The 16,040-nt window shown below is 37.5% G+C and overlaps 1 protein-coding gene across 1 annotated transcript in view; it reads right to left on the minus strand.

Moving 5' to 3' along the window:
* The window catches only part of POLA1 (DNA polymerase alpha 1, catalytic subunit), a 185,085-nt gene that overhangs the window by 41,531 nt on the left and 127,514 nt on the right, over positions 1-16,040 (minus strand). Inside the window, 1 exon segment of the mRNA XM_068179835.1 lies at positions 190-286. Within this exon segment, the coding sequence (XP_068035936.1) occupies positions 190-286 (97 nt within the window).

Consider the following 16,040-nt stretch of genomic DNA (forward strand, 5'->3'; position numbering starts at 1 on the left):
CTCTGAGTGAACACATTCCCCCCTTTACAGGGGATTCTTAAATTCATACGGTCTTCTATTTTATGTTATAGATTACAGCCTCATATGTTTTATGTTATAGATTACAGATTTGAAGAGTACAGTAGGTCTAGTGTCGAGCATGCAAATTGCTACTAAATAATAGTAAACTAATTAAAAATTTAAACATACCTTTATCTTCCTCAGTAATCACTTTATCCATCGCATAGTCCACATCAAAAATGTAGCGGTAGAAGCAGAGCTGAGTGTACAGGGCCTTATCAGAATACTGTAATGTAAGAAGACAGCAGTTAAAAACTCAACCCAAAAGTGTGTCTTTTGTACCCATTTCTAAGTCCACTATTAAAAAGTGATTATTTCTATTTGGTTTTCTTCCAACAGTTTATATGTTCTATTCATGTCAGCTTTTGGAATTATTATTAGTATTATGCTACAAAGTATCTTTATTATACCTCTACACTTTCCTCACAATTTACACCAAGCACTTAAATGAATCAATTAAACTTATTAAGTTCTTACAGAAACTTAAAATACATTTATCCATTCTTACAGATACATGTATCACAATGATGCCTTAGCAAGAAAATGGAAATCATAAGAATGACAAGACAAAGGAATAATTTTGGTGCTTTAGTATATTGTACAATACAATGAACTAAGAAAAAAATAATTAATGTCTATTTTTTTATGAGTACAGGTGTTTGTCTGTATTCCCTTCCTCCCACTCCAGCTGTGGTTCCATAATTTGGGAATGTCTCACCCAAATAAGAACAAGTGCATATACACCTTTACAGCTACATCATCACCTTGCTGTGCACATCTGTGAAGGCTACTGCATGTTAGTAATCACACATGTAGTTCAAAAATCTGCAGATGTGTACCTGTAGAATATGATACTCAATTAAACGGTCTGAAGGCCAGTTATGGCAAGCCTCTCTGCTATTCCCTTAGTTCCAAAGTGCACACCTGGATGCTCTCCTATCACTGCCTCTGTTCTGTGCTCCAGAAATTACTGGAATAGACATGAGATCCATCTGGACCACACTACAATTAAAACCTTTCAAATTCATCTTTTGCGCTTTTGTTCCATAGAATGACATTCCCCTCCCTGCTGTTTAATATACTGAATTTTAGACATTGGCCAACAATGGTTCGAGGCATTGTTCATTACAAAGAATAAGATCATTTTAACAGCATCAAATTTGGAAGTAGCATCCATTTTAATACATTTTGTGGCGAGACAGACATATATGAACCCTCAGAGATTTTCTTGATCAATTATAAAGCATAGGATGTGGTTAGAGCAAAGGAAAAATGCCACACAGCATACCAGAAAGAATGATCCTGAAAAGGCAGTGGAAGAGCAACCGGTAAAGTATTTCTACTTAATTCTACTTTAACTTAGCTTTTCAGTCTTCTGCCCATTCAAGCCAAGTTTTACTACTACATTCAGCTTATTGACATGCTATAAGTATCTATAACTATTAAGCAAGTCATGTTGAGACATCTGACAACTATTACTACTGCTTAGTTATTTTTTATATATTTTAACAGTATAGTTTTTTTCCACTTCATGTGAACCTATTTTAAAAAAAGACACACAGAAGCATATTTTATTCCTTATTAGCTATTCTACGATATGCATCATCATTATACTATTATACACCAGTTATTTTTAGTAAATCCTGATTACTGCTTCCTGAAGAAGAAAAAAGGAGGACGACAGCGATTAAGTTATTTGTTTAGTTTTTTAGATTCAGCTGTAATTGCTGGTACACATCTCCCTGACTGCACACATGAAGCAGGTTGAATAGAACACTGAAATTACCTCCTTCATAATAGTTTGTTTTGATAATGTATTGTGTGTCGAGATGATGAGAAACAGTTGCTGTCAATTTGATTAGCCATTATATTTTTATGTTAATTGCCATTATTGGGTCCATTCTGTTTAGTGTCACCATAGAAGCCATACAATGTTAGCATAAATAACAAATTGGAGTAAATTAGGAAGATATATTTTTGCCAATTCATTTTAATTGCCCCTCAGTCCTTCCGTCGGTTAACGCAGCTGTTGACCCATAATAAGCGCTAGGTCAATATAGCTGCTTGTCAATTCAGAAATGCAAAGTGCTGTGTTGCTGGTAATGGATATACAACAACCTTTGCCAGCCAACTGAAGCAAACGAATGACAACTCACATGAAAGAATAAAGCATCAGCTATAGAGTTTCGTGACCTGATATTAGCAGGCAGGCTAATTGAAAGTCACTGCTTAAATGGATAAAGAAAGTACAAAAATCATGTAAAAATGTATACATGCACACATAGGCAGATATATAGACACACACACACATTTTTTTTTTTATTGATAATATCCTAGTATCTCCTTCCCTATAGCTTCTGAGTATCTTACATTTAGTAACTGGTAAAAAACAAAACATTTCAAGATTTCCATGCAATTAAGTATTAATATCGTGGCATATTTATGAATACAAGGACAAGGCACCTTAAATTTGAAAGGACTTTAAGAACTACTTATATCACCACTTCTTACATTTTCTTAATTTCTGACAACTCGAAGGTTTAAAAAAGGGAAAAAAATCCCAACGTCTAAAATTTTAAACCCAAATAATATTTAATTTTAATATCCATTCTTTTGTGTAAAGAAAAACCAACAACCCAGCATTACAGGAAGAACTGTAGCTAAATTTGTATCACCATTTATGCATTCTTTCTTCCCATGAAAGACTGAATGGTGAGCACATGAAAATAAAACTATTTTGAAGTCTTTATTTACTCCATGATATTTGATTTCTTTATTTCATTAAGAACTAACTTCTGCAGGTAAGTCTGCTTCTTTCAGAGCTTCCACTCATGAAAAGAACATTTTGTTATTTTCAGGCAACCAAACTGTTTTTTAAAAATTGCATTTAAAACCACAATCAACAGATGAAGGAACAAAAGGTATATATTTTTCATTCACAGTTATTCACTTCTTTGACAGAAAAATTAGGCTTCTAATATAAAAATAACAGATGTATTAAAAATAAACCATTGTGTTTAGCCAACAAAGTATTAATTTAAATCTAGGTTTGAAATGGTTGCAGAACTGTTTCCTGTAGCATCATGAGGCCAACTGCAAATCTCCAAATCTCCTGCCTTCCCAGGAAGAATTTAAGATTACGCAGCAGGAAACTGATGGTGTCTTAAAAGAACTGGTGAATTATGAACAGTGGAAAAGCAAATTTAACCATGACTAAGCATAAAGCATTCAGTCATGAAACGAAAATTATCATGCTTAGCTACCACACCCACCAGACCATGTCCACCAGGGCACACATAAGGAAAGGAGACTTCCCAGGGGCTCCTGAAGGACAGCGGTGCCTCCGCACACAGCCAAGTCCTGCTCGAACGCAATGTCTGGCTCAGCATTTGCCCTGACTCTGCAGCTGCTGGTGTTTGAACAAGGCACTGGACTGAAGGGTAGCACCATCTCTTCTCCTGTCTCACAAATGCCTAAAAACTCAGCTCCAGTGCAAGGTCCCCTTGCACACTCACTCCAACCACACCAGACAGCTCTCCCAGTCCATAGCAGTGTAGTCAAGGAGTAAGGATTTTTCCAGAGGAAACTGACCATTCTGTAACAAGATGTGAGAACAGAAACTGGTTTTCTTAATCTGGAAAGAGAGAATAAAAAATAGCCAGTGTCCACCCTTCCTCCTATTTTTTAGAACTGCAAAAGCTCAACTTCCAGAAAATAAGGGGCCCTGGAAAGACTTAACCATTGGCAGCCATCTTCCTACCCTAAACACAGCGCTGGAGGAGAAATCAAGAGGTACAATCTCTCACCAGCTTTTCTGTTATTTAGGAAAGTCTGGTGGCAGCTGCATTAAGGTGTTGAAATTAGAAGATTTCTCCCTCAATGCTGGTTAGTTTAAATTACATCCCAAGGAACTTCAGCTGGGATGCCTCACTGTCCTCCTCCTGTTAAGAGGGCACCCAAGTGGGAAACACACCAGCCTTTAAAACCATTCAATACTGAAGGGTAGCACAGCAACCTAGAGAAATGAGGCAAGAAATCAGGAAAAGAAAGAGGGAAAGACAGAAGGAAAAGCTGATTGGAACTCACAACAGCAAGGCAGCAGAAGACTGAGCTAGTGATTCCAGTGCTGATGTTTTACTCATCTGGATGCAGTGCTATTCCACGAAACACCTTTTAACCAGCATACAAAACCTCCATATCTTGAAAGCGTGCATTTAAACAGGTCAGACAGCTAGATGTCCTTATTTAGATTAATTTTAGAATCACAGAACAGTTTGGGTTGGAAGGCATCTTAAAGATCACCTAATTTCACCCCCCCTGCCATGCGCAGGGACAGCTAACACTAGACTGCTTCCACGAGGTTGCTCAAAGCCCCATCCAACCTGGCTTGCAATACTTCCAAGGGATGGGGATCCACAGCTTCCCTGGGCAGTTTGTTCCAGTGCCTACAACCCTCACAGTACAGAATCTCCTCAGAACACCTATCTAAATATACCCTCTGCTAAAATTGTTCCCCCTTGTCCTGTTGTTACCTGCATGAAACTTCACTGAATTCCTGCATTAACCAAATACATGATGGTCAATGCTTCTTCAAAGCTCTTTAGATTACCCATATTCCTCTGCAGTCTTTCATTTATCCTCTGGCATCTCCCAAATTCTTATATTTCTCTATAGTCCCACCACACTCATAACCCTCTAAGTCTTTTCTGCATCCTCACTTTTTCTGCCCTTTTGCTTTCTTCTGCACCTGACTCTCTCCCATTTCTTCAAGCCCTCCCTATGGTGTATTCTTTGTTTATTGTTGTGTCACCTATGGTCTTAAGGATGATAAAGGCAGTAAGAAATTAAATAAAATCCAGCAAAAAAAATTCCAACATTCAGTTTGCTAACTATAATAGATTGCTTTGCAAAAGAGATAATTTCCACAGGCTACAGAAGTTATTTGTATTACTTCAATTAATTATAATACAAAACAGTGGCACCACTTCATTAATCAGCTGCTTGAGAGAGTTACTTTTGTGAAAAGTCTTTTTGATAATTTTGATTAAAAAGAATAGTGGCTCTTACTACTGTAGTATGATTCGGTATGTCCATCAAACAAATCCTTAGTATTTTAAAAAGAGGAAAGAAATAGAAGGAAACAGAAAAGAAGTCTTTTGGCAGAAAAATGTGTCTTAGGGACTCTTTGAAGGCTCAGATGTAATGGAGCAAAGCATACAGGAAATACTTCAGTGCTTTGAGAGGCATTTCCTCCCCTCCCCCCCTCAGAAAGATGCAGTAATTAAAACCTAATTATTATCTTCATTTTAAACAAAACCTAAAGTGAATACCAATTAATAACAACATACTAATGAGCATCTGCTGTGATGAAATTGAATATGAATGTGCTGCAAATTTCGGGTAATTTATTTTTTCGGGGAAGTGCCACTGGTCTCAATCTACTGCTAGAAGATTGTATAGACTGCACACATCTTCCATCATGTCTCTTATGTGAAGCAATTTTTTATTTTCAAAAAAAAAGGACATACATCAACTTTGTGGGTGTTTATATATCCAAATGCTATCCACACTAAAATGATTTCAAGGCAGTAAACTTCTGTGTCATGTTTTACACACCTCACATGTTCTTTTAGCAAACCCAGGGCACTTGCATTGCTCACAACCCCTATTCACCAGCAGATTCTGAAGGCAGATGCTCCTGCATGGCAAGAGCTCACAAAGTGTGAATTCATGGTACACTAAACGCTCACTGTGTGTGCTCTTGGCCTCATGGTGATGGATACTGAAGTCTGGTCTTCTTGTGCACCACAAAGCCTGGTTAAAACAGTGTTGGTCTAAGTCAAATAGGCGGAAATAAAGTGCACACCACTTTCACTCAATTCCATTAAAAAAAAAAGGAGTTTGGTCACCATCTTTCTTGACAGAAGCCTTGGAAATAAAGTAAATAGAGAGGAGTTGTGTGTATGTGGTTTCCTTCATAACCGTCTTAACTGTCCACCTGTTCAATCAATATTGGATTTTTTAGTGATTTTTACTCACAAGGTCCATTAAAGTAGTAAAAAAAAAACCTGAAATGGGCATAGTAGGATTTAGATGTGATGAAATTTCCCCTAGCAGTTATGCCAACGTGGACCGTATGACAAAAGAAGAGATACTTTCAAGTACATGCAGGAGTCAATGAAGAGGAAAAAAAGCCCAGCAGAAGATTGGACACTCTTGCACATTATGAAATTTTTCTTTTTCCCATTAAGTAATTGAAATGAAAAGAGCTTTTCCTGTTTTAAGTCCTGTCTAGCAATTAATGAGAACATTAAAAGCCCTGCTACTCTTCCTTGGAGATAGGTTGTTTTTTTTAAACAAAAAGACTGTGTGTCATCTATGCTTAACAGTTTCTCATTTTAATGGAGTGCAACCCTCTCCCCTGATGCTGGTCTTGTGTGTGCACTGCAGCTCATCTGAGCATGCAGTAAAGCACACTCAACTCACTAATCCAGCCAAAATTACTCACATCTTTTCTAATCTGGCAGAACACTAACCCCCCCAGATTCAACTGCCTCCCCCTGTGGTAAACAGCTGGCACAAGGTGAAGCAGAAAACTGCATGGTAGCTGATGTGAACAAGCCAAAATAGCTGCTGCTATTAAGGGAAGACAGGATGTTTACTGCTTTTAGTTTTGGGCTTGAGCTCTGCCTTGCACCCAGCACTCAAACTCATCTGAGCAGCACAATTATCACACACAAGTCTTCAGTAAGAATCATTTTCTGATGTGTGGGAATCACTTGCCTCATATACCTTCAGTATACACTTGTCACTGCAAGTGTTCTTCACTTGGAAATTTTCAGCACCAATATGTTTATGACTAATTTTTGATATTACTAATATTTAATACAATTATACATGACACAAGCACATAAAACTTGTGACTGAGCCTTTAACAAGACCAGACACTATCTGCTCTGAAGTATCTTTTTTGGTAAGAAAATTCTAACAGCAATTGATGACTAACAGCAATGACTAATTGTTGGATAAAGCTCTGAGCAGCCTGGTTTAGTGAAAGGTGTCCTTACCTGAGGCAGAGGGGTTGACAGTGGATGATCTTTCTTACATTGCTCTAAAGGCTCTGAACATACACAAAACACACACAGTGGCCAACCACTGACTTACACCTGTAATCTTAGGTTTCTGGTCAAAGGATACTTGTCATTGTTCATGACAATGGAATAGGAGAAAAAGGTACAGCAGCTGGGTTTATCAAATAATTGAAGGCTTTGCATTCTAAATCAGATGAACAAAATACAATTTTAAAAATTAACTTCATCTGTAATCTGCCTCACAGATCTGAAGAGCCTCTAGAATATTCATGTTCTCTCTCTGAAAGAGTGTCATTGTATAACTGAGGAATTTGCAGACTCATCAGTCTGAATATCCATCCTACACTGATGTACTTTTGGATAGGGATTGTACAAAAATTCTCAAAGGTTAAGGTTTGAGGCTTTCCAAATCAAACAAATGAGCATTACTGGACATCTAATGAAAAACAGATATGGCTCTGGAACCTGAATGACCCAGCAGCACATACAAGCAAAACTACAAAACTGTATCCAACCAGAAGAATGGAACATTACTCTGGAGAATTATCACATGATCCCAAAATCAACAGGATTTTAAGAGCCTCTGATCAAGAATATTTCCACATTTCAAATAAATTTCTGCTTAAAATAAGCAGCATACAGATATTATCCTATAATATACACTCTCCTTGGTATACAAGACAAATATAATTTTAAAACCCCTTCATGCTTACAATTCTAAGGGGAAAACCCCAAGTACTTTCAAAGCCAGTCATTCTTTTATGGACTGCTTAACCCTTGATAATGGGGGACAAAAAAAGTTAACAAAAAAGGCTTGATGAAACAGAATTGCAAACCACCTCTGTAAAGCAAAGTTGTCATTTTGCTCTGGAGATAAAGCACCATGGCCAAGTATTCCCCAGCTAGCTCAAGTGTTACAGAACAAGCCAGCACAGCTCTACAGCTCTGTCTCATTCTAGAGAATGGATGGATCTACTCACTGAAGAGCACTCAACTGCAGTTAACTATAGGTCATCTGCTTATTCAAAAGAAGAAAAATAAACACACATGTAAGACTTCTCATCACTGAACAGGATTCTTTTAACTTTCAAGTAATTTCACATATTTCCATTAAAAATTGTAAAATCATAGCGCTCTTTCTAACAAACAAGACCTGAACTGTAAATATCCAGGAAACTGACTTCAAAAAAGATGTGCTACTACAACTGAAAGAATCAGTCAGGACTCTGCTGAGCTGCAATCTGCATACAAGACCCCTGTCCTTACTTATGGAGAATGCAGCACAATCCCTGGCTCAGGACCCACACTTCTCACAGCTGGAATGCAAATCAAGTGGGGCCCAACCCAGAAGATGATATGAAAACACCTTAAGAGGAGTAAATTCTGCCTATAGGGAAGGAATCTGCCTAAGTTACCTCCTGGACCAGAACCACAAATCAACCATCTATGAGCCACAGCCCTGCCCCATGGCAAAGAGAGAGAGAGGCCATTACCAGAGGTCTCCTGGAGGTCTCTGCAGAGTAGGTACAGAGCTGCTTTTTCCTTGTCATGCAACCTGCTGACATGTTCAAGGATGGTTGTGTATTGCCAAGGATGAGCAAAATACTCCTTATTATCTTATCAGAGGCACATTTTGAGTCTTCTATCTGCTTGCTAAAATAGAGGGTGCTACTCCTATGTTCAGCTCTAGGAAGCCATGGGTAGCAATGGAAAAAGCTGGTAGAACAAGTGCTGCCCTCACAATCTAGGCTGTAGCAGAAGTACCAAGTTATAATCTGGAAGTAAGATAATTCTGTTTACATAAATTAGTTTCATTTAGCTCAGTACTTACAACCTTATTTTTATTTACTTCTTTTAGAAATAAAGTTCTTTCTCACTGATGGATAGATTTTACACAAACATTTTGCACTTGTCAGCTATCCAGAAGCATACACTGTAAAAGTGCAATCTGTGTAAGCAACTGGTCCTATACATATTTATTTAAATTACAATTTTGTTAAGAAATGGGTAATGTTGCATTTCTTTTCCACAAAACAATTTATTAATATTTGTGAAAGCCTTTTTTACCAGAATCTTGATTATCATTCAACAAGCACAAGTAAGTAATTTAAAAATGGGTTATTATTAAACAACACTATAAATAGGCTAGATACACAAGCAAATAAGCTTGTCTAAATATGTTTTAGATGTAAAATAATGCATGTGAAAACAAAAGAAAAGGTATCACTACAGCAAGGGAACTAAAGATACTGCTTTGGATTACAGTATTCCTGTTTTCCAAGACTTCAGGAGTTGAGTCCCTAAATTCTAAGGAGAGTAAAAAGTAAGAGAGTAGAAAGTTTGAAAAGGCAGGGTTTCACCTTCAACTCCTAGTTTCTCATTTTTTAACAAACTATTATTTGAGCTCAAGTAGTTAAATAACCTGAAGCAAGTTTTCATCTGACATCTCTGGAGCACCTCCTTAGACTTTAACAGAATGGCTCTACTAAATGCTAAAGAAAAGTTATGTTACACAGATGACAAAGTACAGGACAGCATCTCTTCTGCTAAGATCAGCTGTGTACAAAGACACATCTCAGTGACTTATGAGGCAACTTCATCAGCTACCCAAGGCCGCAATCAATGACAACACCTTAGGTACCAGACAACTCCACTGCGATGCCAGCTACTCCTTCCACATGTAGTCACTGTGATGGAGGATTTATCCCCACACACTTTCCTTTCTGGGTAAAATGTATGTTATTTTCAATCTTCTTCTCCATAACTCAGAATTGATTCCTCAGCACCATAACTGGCACTGCCATCAGTGCATGAACTAATTGTGATGTATTTCAGTTTTTAATGCCATCTTCTCTACATACATCTCTGGCATTGCCTATGAATCTAACAAGGTTCTGGGTGGCACATGTTTCACCAGACAATGCATGTTTAGAACTGATTGTCACCACTGTAAAGTTTCTAGACCACTTTGAGAAAAAGCCAGAGATTCTGCCCTGTTCTGCATCCTTCAATTGGCAAATCAAAACATGAAGAGAAAGACACCAATCCTAAGATTACCCACAAGGAAAAAGTCTAAGTTCACCTAAGAACAAGGCAAGAATTAAAAATTTTTAGGTTTTTACTTTTACACTTTTTATCCTGGGACATAAACACACCCTATTGACTAATAGGATAAAAAGTGTAGTCAAAACTGTTCTGAAGGTTAATGTTTCCCTCAGGGGCTAGAATTAGGCTTGGAGTTTTTTTGCCCTGGATGTACACACCTACCTGGGCAGAACTATCTGGTTGTATTAGGAGTTTTGAATGTTCCCATTCAAAAAGTGAATTTCTTCACTTCAGCAAGTGAAGAAATCTTAAATTTAATCTTTCGAACTTGACAACAAACTCCTACAAATAACAGACAGCAAAACTGCATGCTTTTTTCTCAGCCCTGGCATCAAAACACTAAAGCAGGTCAGGTATTCCTTTAAAAATTAACTGTGTTATTTTACCAAATACAAAGGAAGATGAAAAGTAATTTGCGTGGTTCCAAACTGGCAAAGCAAGAAGTCTCATAATAACAGGGCTTCCAGGTAAAAGTCTGAACAAGTTCAGGAGCAGTGTCCAAGTGAGCATGAGCCTCACAGGAAAACCATGCATCTACTTTGCAACACTTCTGAGTAAATTCTGACCTACAAGCTGGAAAAGGAATGTGGTAGAGTTATTATTAGACTTCGTACCCTCAAGTGCAAGGGATATTTTGTCTACAGGACAGAAGAAAAGCAGCTGGCTATGACTGGAAGACATAGAACACCCCAGTTTAGCAACAGTCAGCTGGTCTGAGTAACATTTTTTTTCACTATTAGAAGAATTTTCTCATTAGTGTGCTACTCTTTGTCTTAGAGCAATAGTCTAACAATTTAGAACTAGTAGCATTTCACTAGAAAGCTACTTCACCTTTCTGATGATAGCAACTAAAACTTTCCTAGGAAGTTCAACATATCTGACAAGAAATTGTATCCAGTGCTTCAAATACTGGACTCTGTCCCACAAGAGAAGTTAAAACATGTAATCAAAAAAATACAACATCTGAGCATATATAACATTTTACAACTTGAGAAGATTTAATGAGAAGTACGACAGTACAAGACAAACATTCTCACCATAAAGACATAATCCTAAGAGTTAAGAAGTCTTACCAGCAACTTTTCCCTCCATTCTAGTGATCACACAGAACAGAGGTACCTGCAGTACAAAGCTATAGAACCATTCAAGTGTGCTTCAACAGTGAGAATCCATAGCAGATGATAAACTGAGAAAGAAAAGAGCACGGCCCCCGAGTGTACAAAGTCAAGCAGCTCCCTCATAGGACCTCCTCCCCTCTTTCCCAAGCCTGTGACTGCAGCTACAACCCTGCTCTAACAAGACAACCCATAAAAACAGAAAAGAGGGGAACAGAGAACTTCATTAACAGGACAGACACTTCAGAAACTTTTCAGCAAGAACAAGTGACAACTGAACTTGAATGTCAGTCAGATGGTTCTTGATCACGGTGCAAGGCTTGTAAAAATATTTGCTAAATCTGGACAGCTCAGGTAAAACTGTTGTATTGCTCTCAGAAATGCTAATTTCTACTCAAAGAGGTGAACTTCACCAGATACAACACTCCTAACAGAAGGAGCTGATGTATACCAAAATTCTTTAGACAAAAGGAGAAACTGGAAACTTTGTCACATATTGCCAACACTGGCCTTAGAATAAACATCACCACCATTTACCTCCATACCCACAAAGCAGCCCAATCACAACAGAATACATGTTAATTTTTCTAGCAAAATATAAAATTATTTGTAAAGATTCACTGTTCCTCATCTAAGTAACTTATCTGCACTCACAATCTCTGCACACTGAATGTCATCCTCTGAGCAACCACCTTATTTTTCATCAGACACCAAACAGGCCCATCTTGAGACTGCACAGTGACGTTCTTTGCCTCTTTGGGAATACACAATTTTAGATGCCAGCTAAATCTGCCTTGTGAAAGAATAAAAGTAGAGAGAGAAGCTAAGATTTCAGTAACTTTAAAAAGCAGCTAAGCAGGCTGCCTGTCATGATATGTAGTTTAGAGAAATTTATAACTGATTCAACAGAATAAAAGCATTACAAGGCATGATGCTGGCTCTCCCTGGAGCTTCTCCTTCACACACCTCTTTGAGTGTTGATGCTGTAGCAGGGACCCTCTAGAGAACTTGTGCTGCTCCCATCACAGTACTCAGGGCACACCCATTTTGGCCATTCCATTCTCAAATGCATCTCCAAATCTTTCCCATTTAAAAAAGAAATGTCTTACACTGTATAAAAAGCTTGTAGGAGGCAAAACACAAGGAATCTCACAGGGAGCATAAATTATGAATAATTAGGACATGTAAACTGTTAAGCTAGTAAAATTGTATTTTTGAGATTTAAAATACAGCCAAATGAAAAAAAAATCAACCTGAAATTTAGGACCAGGGGAAAAACTCATAAATGCATGCAATAAAAATGTCAATCATGTAATTTTAAATTACAGTAATGCTGGAAAAAAATGACCTCATCCTTTAGAGTATCATGCAGCACCCCAGTGCCCAAATTACAGGGAATAAAAAGATGAACAAGGAAGAGGACATTCCATTTGACTAGAGAAGACAGACTGCCCAGAAGACCTGTTTTCAGAGGATTTAGTAACAATACTTTAAAAAAGTAAATTGAAACATGTATTTAGAAAAAGTAAACTGAAAAACTTCTGGCCTAGAAAAAGTCAGATTGCCTAATTAGCCATCTTTATAAACTAGACAGAACCACAGGACCACCTAACACAATACACTTACTGCAAATCATTGCTATTGTTCTATACTCTTAAAACTTTATCCTTAAAAAATTATGATTTTAACATTGCTATTCTTAAATCTTATCTAATTAAAAGCTCACTCCAATCCTGCACAGCAAGGCAGCTGATTTCCACAGGTGTGGCAAGTCTGACACATAATCAGCAGCCTGCTCATGTTGAGGCTGGGTCCGTAACACACATCAGGGAAGGTGAGAGTGCACCTGAATCAATACCAAAAGAATTCTTCAGAAATACCACAGCTCGCCTTCAGCTCTCCACAAGGGAAGTCTTTAGGACTTTCCAGCTTCATGATACAACCAAGACTGTTGCTAGTAAGGGTGCACAGATGTCAAGGACAACATAGCCAAATATAGCCAGCTGGGAAAGTTTAGTATTACTCTCAATCTTACAGCTTTTACAGCAGACACTTTTTTCACTGTCTTTTCATTACAGCCTTTCATCTTATTCACCAAATTTATATATCCCACTCAATTTTATCTTCATTTCACTGTATAATTCTGCAATGGAAATTGTCTCTTGTATGGATGTCATCTTTAATACATTGTTTCTTCACAAGGCTTCAAGACTGTATTATCTATGTTAGGTAATCAATAACTTTTTGTTCAGTGATACACTGAACGTATTCAGTCCAGAACTGTCAATTCTCTTGTTAAGGTTTACACAAGTACAAGGGAAAACTGCAAGCTCATTTTTTTTTTAATTTTTTTTTTCAAAAGGCTGGGGGAGTAGTGGATTTTTAAAAAGTATTTGTGTAGAAAACAATAACTGGAGAGGAGCTTTCTGAAGCAGAAAATTAGTTTTTATACTAGCTAGCTCATTGTTTGGAGCATCTATGTATTTCAACATTTGGGATAAGGAATGGAGCTGAAAGCTGACTGGAAGACACAAATTAGGTTAGATAACAACCTTGTGTGGAAGCAGGAAAGCAGCCAAACCTCATGCTATTTATTATCCATGCCAACAGGCTGTTTTGTTAGGTGAGGATTTTTGAGTGGTTTTCAGCAAGGGGAAGAGCAGTCCAGCCTTCTCAACCTTATAGTGAGCACTCATCTGAATTATGCACTAGCTGGAACCTTTAAGCTCTTTTAACAAGATCACCCATGCAAAAATCTAGACAGCAGGATTAGAGCACTGATGAACAGTAAAATAAAATTAAAATTTGAGAAAATGGCAGCATTTTCTTGTCCATGTGGAAGTACTGAAAGGTATTCTCTCTGCTTCTGCTGCCTGGGTATTCAGAAGCATGACATTCAACAAATCATCTAGATCATGAAAACAGTAACCAAATGCAGATATGCCTCTTCAAGCAAGAAATACTTCTGTCAATACATCCAACTCACAAGCAACAGGAGATAACCTATAGAGCAGAAAAGCATTTTCCCTACATATCTCATCACAGGGTTATCAAAAAACCTAAAGGTTTTCACAGAATTGTGCAAGTTCTCAAAAGGAGTTTTGGACTTCTGAGACAGAACACGAATATTTCAGTTTTGTACAAGACAGCACATTCTTCAGCTAAAATTATGCTGAAAGTTTCACGTAGCACCATAACTGTTTTATCAAAACCTGTTCAAAACTTTTCCACAAAGAAAACATAAGACCAAAAAACCCGTCTCATGATGAAAATTTTAAGTTAGTTCCAAGAACAAAATTTTAACTTTAAATGCTGTTTCACAGCTTCTGTAACTTTCCCCACTTTCTTATGCTCTAGAAGGAATGTCATTAGCTGTACCATCAAAATATCAGGAAATCCGAAATGGTGGTGAATTAATTTCTTGACACTTCATGAAACGTCCTCCCATGTAACAACCAGCTCCACAGGAAGTATTCTGATTAGAAGGTAATTCTTTTCTACTAGCCCTTCTCACTTTGTTCTACAATGATTCTCAATTGTTCTATAATTGTTCACTCTTGAACTATACTCCTGGTCAGTTTCTGCACAAGAGATCAACCAAAACCAGAAGACTCTAAGGACTCCCCCATGCTGGACCCATCCTTAGAAGGGAATAAAGTGTTATCTTTCAGAGGAAATGAAGGTGGCTGACGGCCATTAAAGGTCCTGTGGGCACCTTCTGTTAAGTTCTGGTCATTTATCCTCTGTATCCCAGTCAAATTAACTTTGCTGGAATAAAATTTGCTCGAATGCCTCAAGCTCCCTTTGATGCTGTGTTCTCCAGTTCTCGCTCCCAGCTGCCACGTGATGTTTCTCTAGGTTGTTAAACAGCTGCTGCGTTCAATCTTTGAGGTAGCTGCACTTCAGTGATAAAGTAAGTGAACCTATATATAGTTTGTAAATCCATTTGTTATGTCTTAAGTACTTTGAGATTTAGAATGTGCAAGAAAGCATACATATTAAGCTTTTTAAACTCTAAAAAGGGGGACTGCCATAACTGGCAGGATCCATGTTCAATCACTTTGTACTTAACGGTTTGAAAAAAATTACATGCAAATTATTTAGAATTTTACTCCACTTTTCAAAGCATGAAGTTAAATGTTCCCATTTCTAAAAATAATAATAAAAATCAATAACTATTATTCAGTATTCATTTGATATTTCACAATGGACCACTGTGAATTTGAACTCCAGGAAAGGTTGCTGTTTCAAGCCTCCAAAGCATTATTATATACAGCACAGAGAAATAATAATTTAAAAACACATACAAAAAAGCAGAAAACATCCTTTCTTTTGAAATCCAACTAAAGATGTTAAAAGGCTGAAGCAAATTAATTAAAATTACCAACTTACAGTAATAATGGCACTGATAACAAAACAGATATAGAGAGTCTAGTTACAACAGGTAATAGATGCAGGAAAGACTATCCATTAATACCGTGGGCTCAAAGCAACACGCCTCACTTTTAGGAAACATACCAGCAGAAATAACTAGTGTATTATCCTGTGGTTGCTTAGAGATGACTTAACGAGTTCCTGAGAACAGGCCATTAGCTAGCATTTGCTTTTGCTATTAAAGCTGGATACTGTTTTCACCCCTTCTCTTGTCTCCCGCAGCTCAGCACCTGTC

The sequence above is a fragment of the Anomalospiza imberbis genome, chromosome 2, assembly GCF_031753505.1.
Source record: "Anomalospiza imberbis isolate Cuckoo-Finch-1a 21T00152 chromosome 2, ASM3175350v1, whole genome shotgun sequence".
NCBI lineage: Eukaryota > Metazoa > Chordata > Aves > Passeriformes > Viduidae > Anomalospiza > Anomalospiza imberbis.